The sequence below is a fragment of the Aquarana catesbeiana genome, linkage group LG08 (assembly GCF_042186555.1).
Source record: "Aquarana catesbeiana isolate 2022-GZ linkage group LG08, ASM4218655v1, whole genome shotgun sequence".
Lineage (NCBI taxonomy): Eukaryota > Metazoa > Chordata > Amphibia > Anura > Ranidae > Aquarana > Aquarana catesbeiana.
In genome coordinates, this window is record NC_133331.1 from 262,647,894 (window position 1) to 262,661,869 (window position 13,976).

Here is a 13,976-nt window from a genome sequence, read left to right on the forward strand (position 1 = left end):
GACTGATTTATACCGTTGGGACTCGTACTGTTAAATGCTAATGTCATCAATTCTGCTATAATGGGTTTATTGTAAATAAGTCTAGTGTGGCTCTAAGAGTCTTTTCACCCATTGTTGTTTGTGTTAATTAACTGTGTGAAGCTCGGTGACCACAAGTCTGGGCGAAAGGTCATGTCTCAGTCACCTAGGCTGTATAAAGGATTAGATAATTAGCTCATGTTAATTAAGTTACAGTTGTATTGTTAGAGGAGGTTCCAACGGCATAATAAATCTTGTAACTTTGATTCATAATAAACAGTCCATGTTAGCAGTGAAGCAAGTGTCGCCTTGTTTTCTGCTCAGAGAGGTTGGAATATCTGATATCTGTATACAGACTGGGAGGAAGTGGTATATGACGGAAGCACTCAAGCGGAGTGTGGGACGTTCCGTGACATTGGTGGCAGCAGTGGGATAGCTTCCTGCAGTCTGGGACATCAAAACTTCCATCTGAATCCAAAGTAACACCAACCCCAGGGTCCCCAGGCATACAGCTCACAGAGAGCACCATTCCCCCAAATGCTAGGGCCCATAATCAAAAGGCAACAGGCCCGCACCCAGTCCTCTCCAACAGCCTCTGTCCCGGCCAGGTCCGTCACACCGTATTTATTGGCGTATAACACGCACTTCCCCCCCCCTTAAAATCAGGGGAAAATTGTGTGTGCGTGTTATACGCAAATTGGCTGCCTCGGAGGGGAAGGAGGGAATGAGCGCCACCGAAATAGACAGAGCCGTCCCGCCATTGGACCGGTGTTATGTCCATCATAAGAGCCGGGCCAAGGGGCGGGACTGCGAGGCGAGCTGAGTACACAGGAGATCCGGCTCTGTTTATTTCGGCAATAACAAGGCTGCAGATGCGCACTGATCAGGCTGCAAAGAGGGTCAAGACTGCAGATGGGCACTGATCAGACTGCAATGATGGGCAAGGCTGCAGATGGGCACTGATCAGACTGCAATGATTGTCAAGGCTGCAGATGGGCACTGATCAGGCTGCAATGATGGGCAAGGCTGCAATGATGGACAATGGCGAGGCTGCAGATGGGCACTGATAAGGCTGCATTGATGGTCACTGACCATTATTTTGCTTCAAAGTAGTTTATTTATTTTTCCTGAACTTCCCTCTTAAATTGAAGGTGCGTGTTCTACACCGATAAATACGGTATTTATGATTTCTTTTTATGAATTATGCCTTTTCTTGAACATATTGAAATGGATGGACTTGTGTCTTTTTTTCAACGAGACTAACTATGTAACTGTTAATCATAAAGGCATTACAGCATTTTTAGACTTTAATTCAATCACATGGCCGTGTAGATTAAGTACAATTACATATTCACTAGTTGAGCCAGTATTTTAGCCATAAAAGACAGTTGGTTTGCCTCTGTGTTGAGTTTGGCCCTAGCCAGGAATGAGGGCCCCCAAACTTCATAGGTGACCTCCTATGGTGGGATCCATTGGGGATGCTTCTTTTAACATGAAGAAGATTTGGGGGTAATTGCCCACCATCTCTGTCAAGGTAAGCAGCCTAATAAACAAATACTGTACTTCTCTTTTAATGCAGCATTATCAGTGGGGGGTAACGTTTTTCATTATTCATGCAAAGCTATTGCAAAGGTTTTTCATAGAAGTGCCTAGATCACACGTATCAAACACAAGACCCGCATGCTGAATTCAGCCCCCCAGGCCATTTCATGTGGCCCTTTGCATTCATGGCTTTTTTTCAGCTGAAATGTGGTGTAATTCAGTTCCCCCGCCACCTCAGGCTCCGGCTCTTGCACCTCTGCTCCACTACTGTCACTTATAAACACAATAGCCTTCTGTGTTTACAAGGACAGATTTTATCGTGGCAGCTCCCAGCTCTCGTAGCTTTCCTGCCATGCACACCCTCACAGCCGGGACAGATGACAACCAATGATCTCCCTGCAAATGAGAGAGAGAGGCGGAGCCTGTACTACTGGGAGGTACTAAAGCTGGGCCGGGTAGGTTTTTTGTTTTTTTTTTGGGGGGGGGGGTAGATGAGGGCTGTGGAGGGAGATGTATGCAGAGTTGGTGGATGGGGGAGAGTGGTGCAGAGGTCAGAGCTAAGGAGGAGGTTTGGACGTAAGATTGGGAGAGCCTGTGAAAGAGAGCTGAACCCTACCCTCTGTATGTAGCGCACTCCTCAACCCTGAACTCTGTATGTAGCGCACTCCTCAACCCTGAACTCTGTATGTAGCGCACTCCTCAACCTTGCACCCTGGACATAGTGTACCCCTGAGCAATGCACTCTATACATAGAGCACCTCTGAACTCTGCACTGTATGTAGCACACTCCTGAATACTGCACTCTGTATGTAGTGCATTCCTAAACCCTGCACTATGTACAGTATCTCACAAAAGTGAGTACACCCCTCACATTTTTGTAAATAATTTATTATATCTTTTTTCATGTAACAACACTGAAGAAATGACACTTTGCTACAATATAAAGTAGTGAGTGTACAGCTTGTATAACAGTGTAAATTTGCTGTCCCCTCAAAATAACTCAACACACAGCCATTATTGTCTAAACCGCTGGCAACAAAAGTGAGTACATGCCTAAGTGGGCCCAATTTTGACATTTTAAAAGTGTCAATATTTTGTGTGGCCACCATTATTTTCCAGCACTGCCTTAACCCCCTTGGGCATGGAGTTCACCAGAGCTTCACAGGTTGCCACTGGAGTCCTCTTCCACTCCTCCATGACAACATCACGGAGCTGGTGGATGTTAGAGACCTTGTGCTCCTCCACCTTCCTTTTGAGGATGCCCCACAGATGCTCAATAGGGTTTAGGTCTGGAGACATGCTTGGCCAGTCCAACACCTTTGCCCTCAGCTTCTTTAACAAGGCAGTGGTCGTCTTGGAGGTGTGTTTGGGGTCGTTATCATGTTGGAATACTGCCCTGCGGCCCTGGGAGGGGATAATGCTCTGCTTCAGTATGTCACAGTACATGTTGGCATTCATGGTTCCCTCAAGGAACTCAATGGATCTATCACAGTCCACAGCACGATGAGACGCCGGCGTCATCAGCGAGGAGAGAATGACCCGGAAGTGATGTCAATAGCTGAGAGACTCTGCTCTGCATTGCGGTCCAGGCTGGTTACAGAGTCTCTCAGCTATTGACATCACTTCCGGGTCCTTCTCCTCTCCTCGCTGATGATGCCGGCTTTAACAGCGCTCCAGCGTCTCATCGTGCTGTGGACTGTGATAGATCCATTGAGTCACACATCCATTATGAAGACTTCTCTTCCGCCGTGACCCCTTCCAATGCTGTTGTGTGTACTACTTCCATGACGTGCCGGTTTTATTCCTCCATCCTGTAAGTGCTTTTAACCCAGTTGGGATATTAAAAGTTTTTCTTCTACACCTAGAGGCGCCTTTTTGTTTATGTCTTTATAGATTTTGCTTCATTCTGTCAAGCTGCAGCCCTTAGTGTTGAAGACTCCTTAACATCATCGCCATCACCAGCATGATTGAACTTTTTATATAGAGACTTTCCAGATATTATAAAGTTTTGAGCGCTCTAATTTCCAACCTTTTTACTATATTTCCCAAAGACAACCTCTGGATAGGACGCTGAGCATGTGCACTCAACTTCTTTGGTCGACCATGGCGAGACCTGTTCTGAGTTGAACCTGTCCTGTTAAACCCTGTATAATCTTGGCCACCGTGCTGCAGCTCCATTTCAGGGTCTTGGCAATCTTCTTATAGCCTAGGCCATCTTTATGTAGAGCAACAACTATTTTTTTCAGATCCTCAGAGAGTTCTTTGCCATGAGGTGCCATGTTGAACGTCCAGTGACCAGTATGAGAGAGTGAGAGCGATATCACCAAATTTAACACACCTGCTCCCCATTTACACCTGAGATCTTGTAACACTAACGAGTCACATGACACCAGGGAGGGAAAATGGCTAATTGGGCCCAATTTAGACATTTTCACTTAGGGGTGTACCCACTTTTGTTGCCAGCAGTTTAGACATTAATGGCTGTGTGTTGAGTTTTTTTGAGGGGACAGCAACTTTACACTGTTATACAAGCTGTACACTCACTACTTTTCATGTGACAACATTGAAGAAATAACACTTTGCTACAATGAAAAGAGATACTAAAATATTTACAAAAATATGAGGGGTGTACTCACTGAGATACTGTACGTTACACACCACTGAACTCGGCATGTAGTGCACTCCTGAGCTCTGTATACTTATGCCTCGTACACACGATCAGACTTTCTGCCAACAAAACCGTGGATTTTTGTTGGAAGGTTGTTGGCTCAAACTTGTCTTGCATACACACAGTCACACAAATGTTGGCCAACAATTACGAACGTGGGAACGCGGTGATGTACAAGATGTACGACGAGCCGAGAAAAAGGAAGTTCAATAGCCAGTGTGGCTCCTTCTGCTTGATTCCGAGCATGCATGAACTTTTGTGCGACGGACTTGTGTACACACGATCGGACTTTCCGACAACAAAGTTTTGTTGGCGTAAAATTTGAGAGCCTGCTATCAAACATTTGTTGGAGGAAAGTCCGACATACACATGGTCAGATTTTCCGACAACAAGCTCACATCCAACATTTCCCGTCGGAAAATCCGACCGTGTGTACACGGCATTAGTCTTACAGATACTACTGGCCCTTTGAAGGCAACCATAATGCTGATGCAGCCCTTGACAACCCTGGCCTAGATATTTTAAAATAAACAACGGCATCATATTCAAATAAACATAAAATGCTTAGTAGACTTAAACTAAAAACAAAGGTAAAACAAACTATTCTATGTTGCTTGCTACCAACAGCGTATTCTCCCACAACCTACCCTTCTAGTGCTACCATGATAATACACATCTACAAAAGAGGCTAAGCTTAAAATCAAGGTGCAGACCATTGAATTCTAGCTAAAATTTGCTTTGGAGACAGACTGGGGAATGATTTCTTTTGTGGTCACCTGAACATGAAGTGAGCAGAATCTCTCCAGCTGGAACATAGACAGCAAGAACCTCCTTCCTTATTTCAGTAGCATGAGGAAGAGTTAAAAATTATTTCAGATTTAACTGCTGTCTGAGTTCCAAGTTCGGAAATTCCCCGCAGCAACAAAAAAATTAAAATAAAAAAAGTTGTTTTCCCATCTCAATGCTAATGAAAAAAAGAAATAAAGTGTGAACTTGAGATCCAATTTAAAAGCACCAGCACAACCAATCAAAACAGGAAGTGTTTTCCTTCCCTACCATTTTTTTATTGCATCGTAAAGTGCACCTGTTTTTATAGTGCATTATTTCTGTATCTAGGCCCTTGAGTTGATGGATTTTTTGCAAATACTCACTCCAAGAGCCTTGGGTTTACCCATCAGAAATTCCTTGTAAAATGGTGGAGATGGGTCTGTATTCTGGGGTGTAATGTTGTCCACACTCCATGGTGGGATGACACTGTAGGGACCCCAGGACGGATCTGGGTTAGGGGGATAATATGCAGGGGGTGGAGGACTGTCGTTCTTCGGGATGTTTGTTAAAGGCACATCAGACATCGGAGCTGTGGGTTCACTGTTGCTCATTATAGCCTCATAGCTGGGAGGATTGGTGTTGCCCTCAGGATCTGACATCATGGAATCTGGAACAGACCTGGAAATAATCAAAAACATTGTTGTAGGTAGTAATTTGGGTAAAGCAAGGGCATATTTTTGTTTATGTGTTCAGCTGGCCCAAAGCCTTAAATGATAGTGGGAAATGTGGGCATCATCTGATTATAAATAAATGTAATCTTGGCAAGATAAACATGATCCTTAGGTGCCTAGGATTTCATGTTTATACCAATATGAAAGAAGGGATAAGCATGAAAGAGACATGGCTAGCATCCGTCAATTTTAAGGTAAACATAAGCACAGACCCCAACAACTTCATTGGTTGAACTGAATGGACTTTTGTCTTTTTTCCACCAGACTAACTATGTAACTTCAGATCTTGTAGGATTGTCCCAGGATATGAACAAAATCCCAGTGTCACATGGTGTCCATTTAGCTCCTTTGTAGTATTGGGTGATTAACATTCTGTCCCCCTTTCCCATTTATGCTACTGTATTCTCCATCTCCATTCTCTAGGCTTCCAATGGAGATCTTGTCAGAAAATGTCCTGTTCTGCGACCTCTGCATGCTTTCTGTGTTATCTTAAAAAACGAACAGAGCTTAGGCTACAAAAAGTTGTCTAGTAACGCTTTAAGCCCTGTTGCGGATTGATAACAAAGTCATATTTTTTTTTTTATAATTAAAATACCAAGCATGTTATACTTACCTGCTCTGTGCAGTAGTATTGCACAGAGTGACCCCGATCCTCCTCTTCTGGGGTCCCGAGTGTTGAACTTGGCTCCTCATCTTCTTACTTCCACCATAGCCAGCTGCTTGCTATGAGGAGAAGCATGGTCTGCATGCTCCCGACCTGTGTGTCTATGGAGCAGCACTCCATAGATTTACACAGCGGGACTTAGACCCGCCCCCCACTTCCTTTTCACTGCATTTGATTGACAGCAGCAGGAGCCGATGGCTCCTGCTGCTTCTCAAATGCTGTGTGAAGAGGAAGTAAGGGAAGAATAGATGCAGCCGTGCAGCCTGATCTCTTCTCCCTTCTCTTACGCTTCACACAGGGGAAGGGGGGCACAGGGATTTTTTAATTTTTTTTTTTACCTTAATGCAAACAATGCATTAAGGTAAAAAACATTTTTAGTTTTAGTAACACTTTAAGACTCCTCAATAGCCTAGTAAAGCCGCCTGCAATCAATAATATGGACAGAACACAGAGCTGTTCATATTACCAAAACTTTTTGCATTTGCATTGCTTTGTGTCACTGCACTTAAAAAATTAAGCTACATGTTGAATGGAAGGTGTTGACTGGCTTCAACTCCTTCCATACTCAAATCTATGCCTTTCCAGCGAATTTACAGTGTATTTGAGAAGCGTTTAACAAATATCAGTGATGTGAAAAAAACATACTTTCCCCTTAAAAAATGTACTTGGAGGGCACCTACGGTGTGTTTTTAAGCATACCTTAAGCGTACATTAAAAGCATCTAAAATGGTATTGGCGCATTTTTTTTTTTTTTAATATGATCCATTGTGCTGAGGTTTATTTGTGTCTGTAATTCACTGTACACACGGTCGGATTTTCCGATGGAAAAAGTGTGATCGGATTGTGTTGTCGGAAATTCCGATCGTGTGTGGGCTCCATCGGACTTTTTCCATCTGAATTTCCGACACACAAAGTCTGAGAGCAGGCTATAAAATTTTCCGACAACAAAATCCGATTGGTTAAATTCTGATCGTGTGTACACAAATCCGACGCACAAAGTGCCACGCATGCTCTGAATAAATTAAGAGAGGAAAGCTATTGGCTACTGCCCCATTTATAGTCCCGACGTACGTGTTTTATGTCACCGCGTTCAGAACGATCGGGTTTTCCGACAAGTTTGTGCGACCGTGGGTATGCAAGACAAGTTTCAGCCAACATCCGTCTGAAAAAATCCATAGATTTTGTTTTTTAGAATGTCCGATCAATGTCCGATTGAGTGTACAGGGCATAAGACTCTTGTTTGTGCTACAGTAATAAAGGTGTATTTTGTGGGTACAAGAACTGTATTTTACTATGCTCATTTAAGCAGCCAGCACAGGGGGGCACACAAAAGCCAAACCTCTCCTCTTCCTCCACAGCGATGATTGACAGTGGTTCTGTGTTCCTCTGTGAGCAGTGCTCTGACCCGCTGCATGTAGGGTTGTAGAATGGAGCGGGAGCGAGCACTTTGCAGAATCACAAAACTCCATAGGTCCCAGCAGCACAAGGGGCACAGAGTGAACATGAATATATCAGCACGGTCGGGGGCCAATTGAAAAAGGGAAGCACAAAGGAAGAAATTTAACAAAGAAAATGCAAAAGTATATGTATTATGTTATCTTTATCTAATCTAGGAAAGAAATGTTAGCTTGTGATCTGTTAGAAATGCACTCAGCTCTTAGTGGTATTAAAGCCATTTTTCTGTAATTTCAGGGTCTCTAAAGGGATAAAAAGGGGTGACTATTCATGTATTGCAGAGATGTATTGTATTTTTATTTCATTTTGCCTTGGCATATGCTTTCCTGACGCTAATCACTGTCCCTGTCAGATGAGTAACCTGTCCCTACACCACCCAAACACAAAATGCACGCCAAGCAAACGAGCCAGGTCCTTCATTAGGCTCTACCTGCATCCAAGATGGCAGCTAGAGTCACATAGGGGGGGCAGCATCCAATCGCATAGCTTCCCCAGTGATCCTGTAAACCATAGAGAAACCATGTTCCCCTTAACTTCCTCTCCCCCAGCTATGCCGCTGCAATTGAGCGCCACCTGCAGTGGAGAAAGTAGACTGCACCTGTCTGCAAACTGTTGTTAAGTTCCTGAAAATTGATAAAAATAGATACTACGGTTAATCTTAGCTAAAAGGCCGACACACAATAATTCATAACAAAAAACAGGGGTAGAAGGCAAAAAGAATTCTTCAATAAGGAACCGGCATGTTTAGCAAAAATATAAATGTTTAATATAGAAAAAATGATACCACATATACACCAGATAGTGTCAACAAGGTTTGACAATAAATGAACCAGTAACCACCACTACCAATTAAAATAGACAACGTTGTCTAAAAAACAAAGAACAACATACAGATGGCCACCACAACACATACATACACATCTAATTGGCCAGCTGGACTTAAAAAGTCTCATGTATAGTATATCTAGCTGAAAAATAAGAAGCCAATGGGTGACGGTATGCAGCCTTGGATGAAGGGGAGTCCGCAATGTACACTGCCGATGGCAAGCCTGGGTTTGACTACAGGTAAGTGTGCAAACTATGAGGGTTGCTGGTAATAGCACTGACAAGTGGATATCAGCCGCAGCAAGTGGCATGCATAAGCGGCTGTGTCAGTGCTGGGCAGAGATGCAGGGGAGGATGGTGTGCCTAGGTAACTTTAAATAAACGACAACAGCGTGTGGAGTGATGCGATCTCACCAGACCATAGGCATCCGGGTACAGCAGGTAAGTTGGACAGACCAATCCTCCTCAAGCTAAATCATCCTCTGGTCAAAGTAGGGTGGCTGATAAGTCCGTGTGAATGGATGCCCGCCAAGTAGATGGAAGTGGGGGAACGTAGTGGCGTACCGCCTGCTTGCGGAATGGAGCCACAGTTACTTCCGGATTCCGTGCTGTGGGGCTATCGGCGGACTTTCAGCAGGGCTTGAGCGGCTTCAGCAGTAGCGAATCAGATCCCCGGGGCTGGTGGGTGGATCTGTACGGGTGCTACATCGAACGTGATGGCGTCATGCTGACGCGTTTCATCCGTAAAGGATTTCTTCAGAGCATGCGCAGTAATTGCAGTAGGCGGCTTAAATAACAATACCAGTTGAAGACGTAAGTACGTCAACTAGCCGTTGTCTAGGCAACTGCACAACAGATAGACAGCCATTCAAATCAAAAGACAACAACAAATAATAATAATGGAAAGGGCCCGTCCGTGGGTGCAGCAACACCACCAAGTATGTTTAAGTGGAGAAGGGGAGGGGGGGGGGGGGGGGGGGGAAGGGGGGGGGAAGAAGGGAAGGAAGAAGATATGGTTATCCGAATATTAAAATAAATAGGGCAATGACGGAGAGGCATGAGGATTTTCCTCCGATGGCTATGATGTAAGGAATACTGATAAATTACATTCATTGTTTAACCCATGTGGGGACATACTGTCAAGGGTATATATCCACATTTTTTCTTTCTGGCAGAGAATCCTGTCGAAGTCACCCCTTCTAAGGGGGAGGTTTAATTTGTAGATACCCTTGACAGTAAGTCCCGTGGGATCCCCACCATGATGATCAAGGAAATGTAGGGGGATGGGACGCTCATCATCCTTACTGAGGATGCTCTGCACGTGTTCACTGATCCTGATCCTGAGTTTCCTTTTTGTTTTCCCCACATATTTTTTGCCACATGGGCATGTGATCATATAGACCACTCGTGTGGTATTACAGTTGATAAAGTTGTGAATTCTAAACTGTTTCTCACCATCAGAACCAGTGAACACGTCAGTGCGCTCCACATACTTGCATATACTGCATCTACCGCATTTGAACATGCCTTTTAAAGGTGGAAGTTGTGTAAGCCAGTTTTGACTGTGTGACCTGAGATATTCGGAATGAATCAGGTGGTCCCTGAGATTCCGAGAACGTCGGGCGGTGAGGAGAGGGCGTTCACCTACTTGTTCACCCAATACAGGGGAGTCTGAGAGGATGTGCCAGTGATTACCAAGTATGGTCCGAATTTGTTTCCATTGGGAACCGTACTTGGTAATAATCCTGGGGGGCCCATAGTTATCATTAAATGCCTTAGGTTTTTTTCTAACAAGGAGTTGTTGTCGATCAGTCTGAGCAGCTCTTTTCTTAGCTGTTCTGATAGCCCCATGGGAATAACCCCTGTCTCGGAATCTACCATATAGGTCCCTGGCTTCTACCCCTGTTTTTTGTTATGCTCCCCAATTCAGAGGAACACATCCACCCATATTACTCTGGATGTTAGCAAGTTTTAGCATCTGTAGGCAGATTCTATTTGGGTATTACCCCTATCTGTCTATAGCTATATGTAATTAGAGCAAAGTGTCTGTTTCATAAGTTTTTTCTTGTTGATTTATATTTGTTCTGTGGGATTATACTTCCCTTCTTTATGAACTTTATTTTGCTACCACGCACACCAGACTTTACCATAACCACACACCTTTCACTAGTGGGCCCGTCCCTGGGTACATTACACCTCCTTTTCCCTTCCCCTTCCCTTTTTCCCTCCCTTCCATCCTCCATTTCTTCCCCTTTCCCCACACTTGGTTATCCAGATTTTTTCTTTCTGTGATATGGCCTATCTTCTTGACGAGGACATTGATCGAGAAATCCAGTCTGCCTTTTCCTCTCAACAATCGGCTTCAAATGCATGTGAGGATTCTCTCCAGTCCCTATTCAGGAATCATAAAAAACTAACTATTAAATTCCTGAATAGGAAGTGGGACATTTCATCACTAAAATCTCACATTGAAAACGGAATTATCCCCAGAGGCCTGAGAGAAAGGGTGACCCCAGCCGGACATCTTCACACACCACGCTTTATACAGGCATGGAAGGCCAGCTGTTTGAAGCGCGGCCTGGAAATTATGCAGTTGATTGTTGATGAGGAACAGGCCCAACTTGCGGAAATTCAAACGGAGATAAATAATAGTGCTAGCTTACTTGAACCCTTTAAAACAGACTCCTCATTTGAAAAACATAATGAGCTCCTCAAAAAAGAAGTAGAGAAAACTCAGAGAAATCTAAAAATTCATAAACAAGAAAAATTTAAACAAAATTTACTTGATCTTGAAAGCGGTGATCTGTTTGATCCCACAACTCATAAAGGAAGGAGCCGCTCGCGAAAAAACAGAGGGAGGAGCAATAGCTCAGCCAACACCAAGGCCACCCGTAAACAATATTCCTCCACGGATAGTGACAGCGAACGCAGAGACCTCTCAGTGACTTTTTTAGAGAGGGACCAGTCACCAACAGACAATCCCCCAACTACCGCAGGGAAGAACCAAGCAATAGGAAAAGGGAGGATACCCCCAGATTCACCCCCAGGTCATCAGGGAAGAACAAGGGAAATTCGCAAAAGCCAGAGACAGGTGAGGAAGAAAACACACAGGACATAGGTATGCAGAAATCAACAGAGGACTCCCCCACAGACATGAAGGTAGTTAACCTGACCAACTTCCCCCTGAACCAACATCATCTTTCCCTACTTAGCAAGGGTCTCTCTTTCTCCCCCAAATCAGGGATGAATGAGTTTGAAGTGTACAAGGACATCTCCCTCTATCTAAGAAAAGTCCTCTTTAGATACTGGCATCTATCTAAACACACTGAGACTAAACAGGACTCCCAGAATAAAGAGGAAAGGGAGGCCTTGGATGCACTTGTTTTACTTCTACTAGAAAATGAGGACTCTGATTCTGACTCTGAGATACCCCCAATGCAGGTTGCCCTTGCCCGCCCCGCCAACCTATCCATCAAATCGGATAAAATGCCCCCTTTGTCCAAACACAAAGCCATCGAATTTTTCCTGGCACAGGTTAAAAGAGACCTATCTAAGGTCAATTGGAAAAAAAAGGGTATAGATAACCTCACCAGAGATGAGAGAAAGGCCCTAAAAGAACTAGAGGAGACCCCCGGTATTGTAATTAAGGGCAGTGACAAAGGGGGTAACCTGGTCCTCCTCACGGAGGTTCAATATGAAAATGAAGTACTTAGACTCCTAAGTGATAAACTTACTTATCACAAACTTGATATAAACCCCTTCCCCGCCATTATCAATGAACTGAACTACCAGCTGAGTTTAGCTATGGAGGAAAAATTAATTAACAAAAAGGAGTTCAATTTTCTTAAGGTGTCTCAGTTCAACACACCCACCTTCTACATTATACCGAAGCTCCATAAATCCCTAACCAATCCCCCCGGTAGGCCCATCGTGTCGGCAGTGAATGGTCCCCTTGAAAAAACGGGTAAATTCATTGATGCACTAATCAAGGAATTGGTATTTGACCTGCCCTCATATGTACAGGACACTGGGCATGTATTATCCCATCTAGAGAACGTGGTCCTACCGGAGGGATCTATGTTGGTTGGGATTGATGTTGAATCCCTATACACATCAATTCCCCACACCTGGGGATTGAAAGCAACTCATTTCTTTCTTGAAAAGAAATTTCCAGATCTGGGACATCAAAATGAGTTTATTTGTGATATGCTTAAATTTCTATTGGAGCATAATTGCTTCCAGTTCATGGGGTCTTATTATCGACAAATCAGGGGCACCTCGATGGGGGCACCATGGGCTCCATCTTATGCATGCCTTCACCTTGGCATGTGGGAGGAGGAGTGTGTCTACCATTCGTCGATGTACCTCAGCCATAGTCGCCTCTGGCTGAGGTACATCGATGATGTATTTATGGTCTGGGCGGGTACAGAACAGGAACTGATGTTGTTCATGGATGAACTCAACACCAACGACAGGAATATTAGGCTCACCTACACAGCCCATCAACACACCCTCTCCTTTTTGGACCTCACCCTTACCGCCAACGATGGGAGGATCAGTACCAAAACGTACAGAAAACCCACAGCAGCGAATACGCTCCTCCAGGCAACAAGTGATCATCCTAGATCGCTGATCAGGGGTATACCTGTGGGCCAGTTCCTCCGTATTCGCAGAAACTGCTCCACACAACAAGATTTTGACATTGAAGCCAGGGACCTATATGGTAGATTCCGAGACAGGGGTTATTCCCATGGGGCTATCAGAACAGCTAAGAAAAGAGCTGCTCAGACTGATCGACAACAACTCCTTGTTAGAAAAAAACCTAAGGCATTTAATGATAACTATGGGCCCCCCAGGATTATTACCAAGTACGGTTCCCAATGGAAACAAATTCGGACCATACTTGGTAATCACTGGCACATCCTCTCAGACTCCCCTGTATTGGGTGAAATAGTAGGTGAACGCCCTCTCCTCACCGCCTGACGTTCTCGGAATCTCAGGGACCACCTGATTCATTCCGAATATCTCAGGTCACACAGTCAAAACTGGCTTACACAACTTCCACCTTTAAAAGGCATGTTCAAATGCGGTAGATGCAGTATATGCAAGTATGTGGAGCGCACTGACGTGTTCACTGGTTCTGATGGTGAGAAACAGTTTAGAATTCACAACTTTATCAACTGTAATACCACACGAGTGGTCTATATGATCACATGCCCATGTGGCAAAAAATATGTGGGGAAAACAAAAAGGAAACTCAGGATCAGGATCAGTGAACACGTGCAGAGCATCCTCAGTAAGGATG

At 44.3% G+C, this 13,976-nt stretch overlaps 1 protein-coding gene across 1 annotated transcript in view; it reads right to left on the bottom strand.

Moving 5' to 3' along the window:
* The window catches only part of LOC141106392 (uncharacterized), a 108,722-nt gene that overhangs the window by 61,834 nt on the left and 32,912 nt on the right, over positions 1-13,976 (bottom strand). Inside the window, exon 2 of the mRNA XM_073597142.1 lies at positions 5,380-5,674. Coding sequence (XP_073453243.1) covers positions 5,380-5,674 — 295 coding nt within the window. The remainder of the gene's footprint in view (positions 1-5,379; positions 5,675-13,976) is intronic.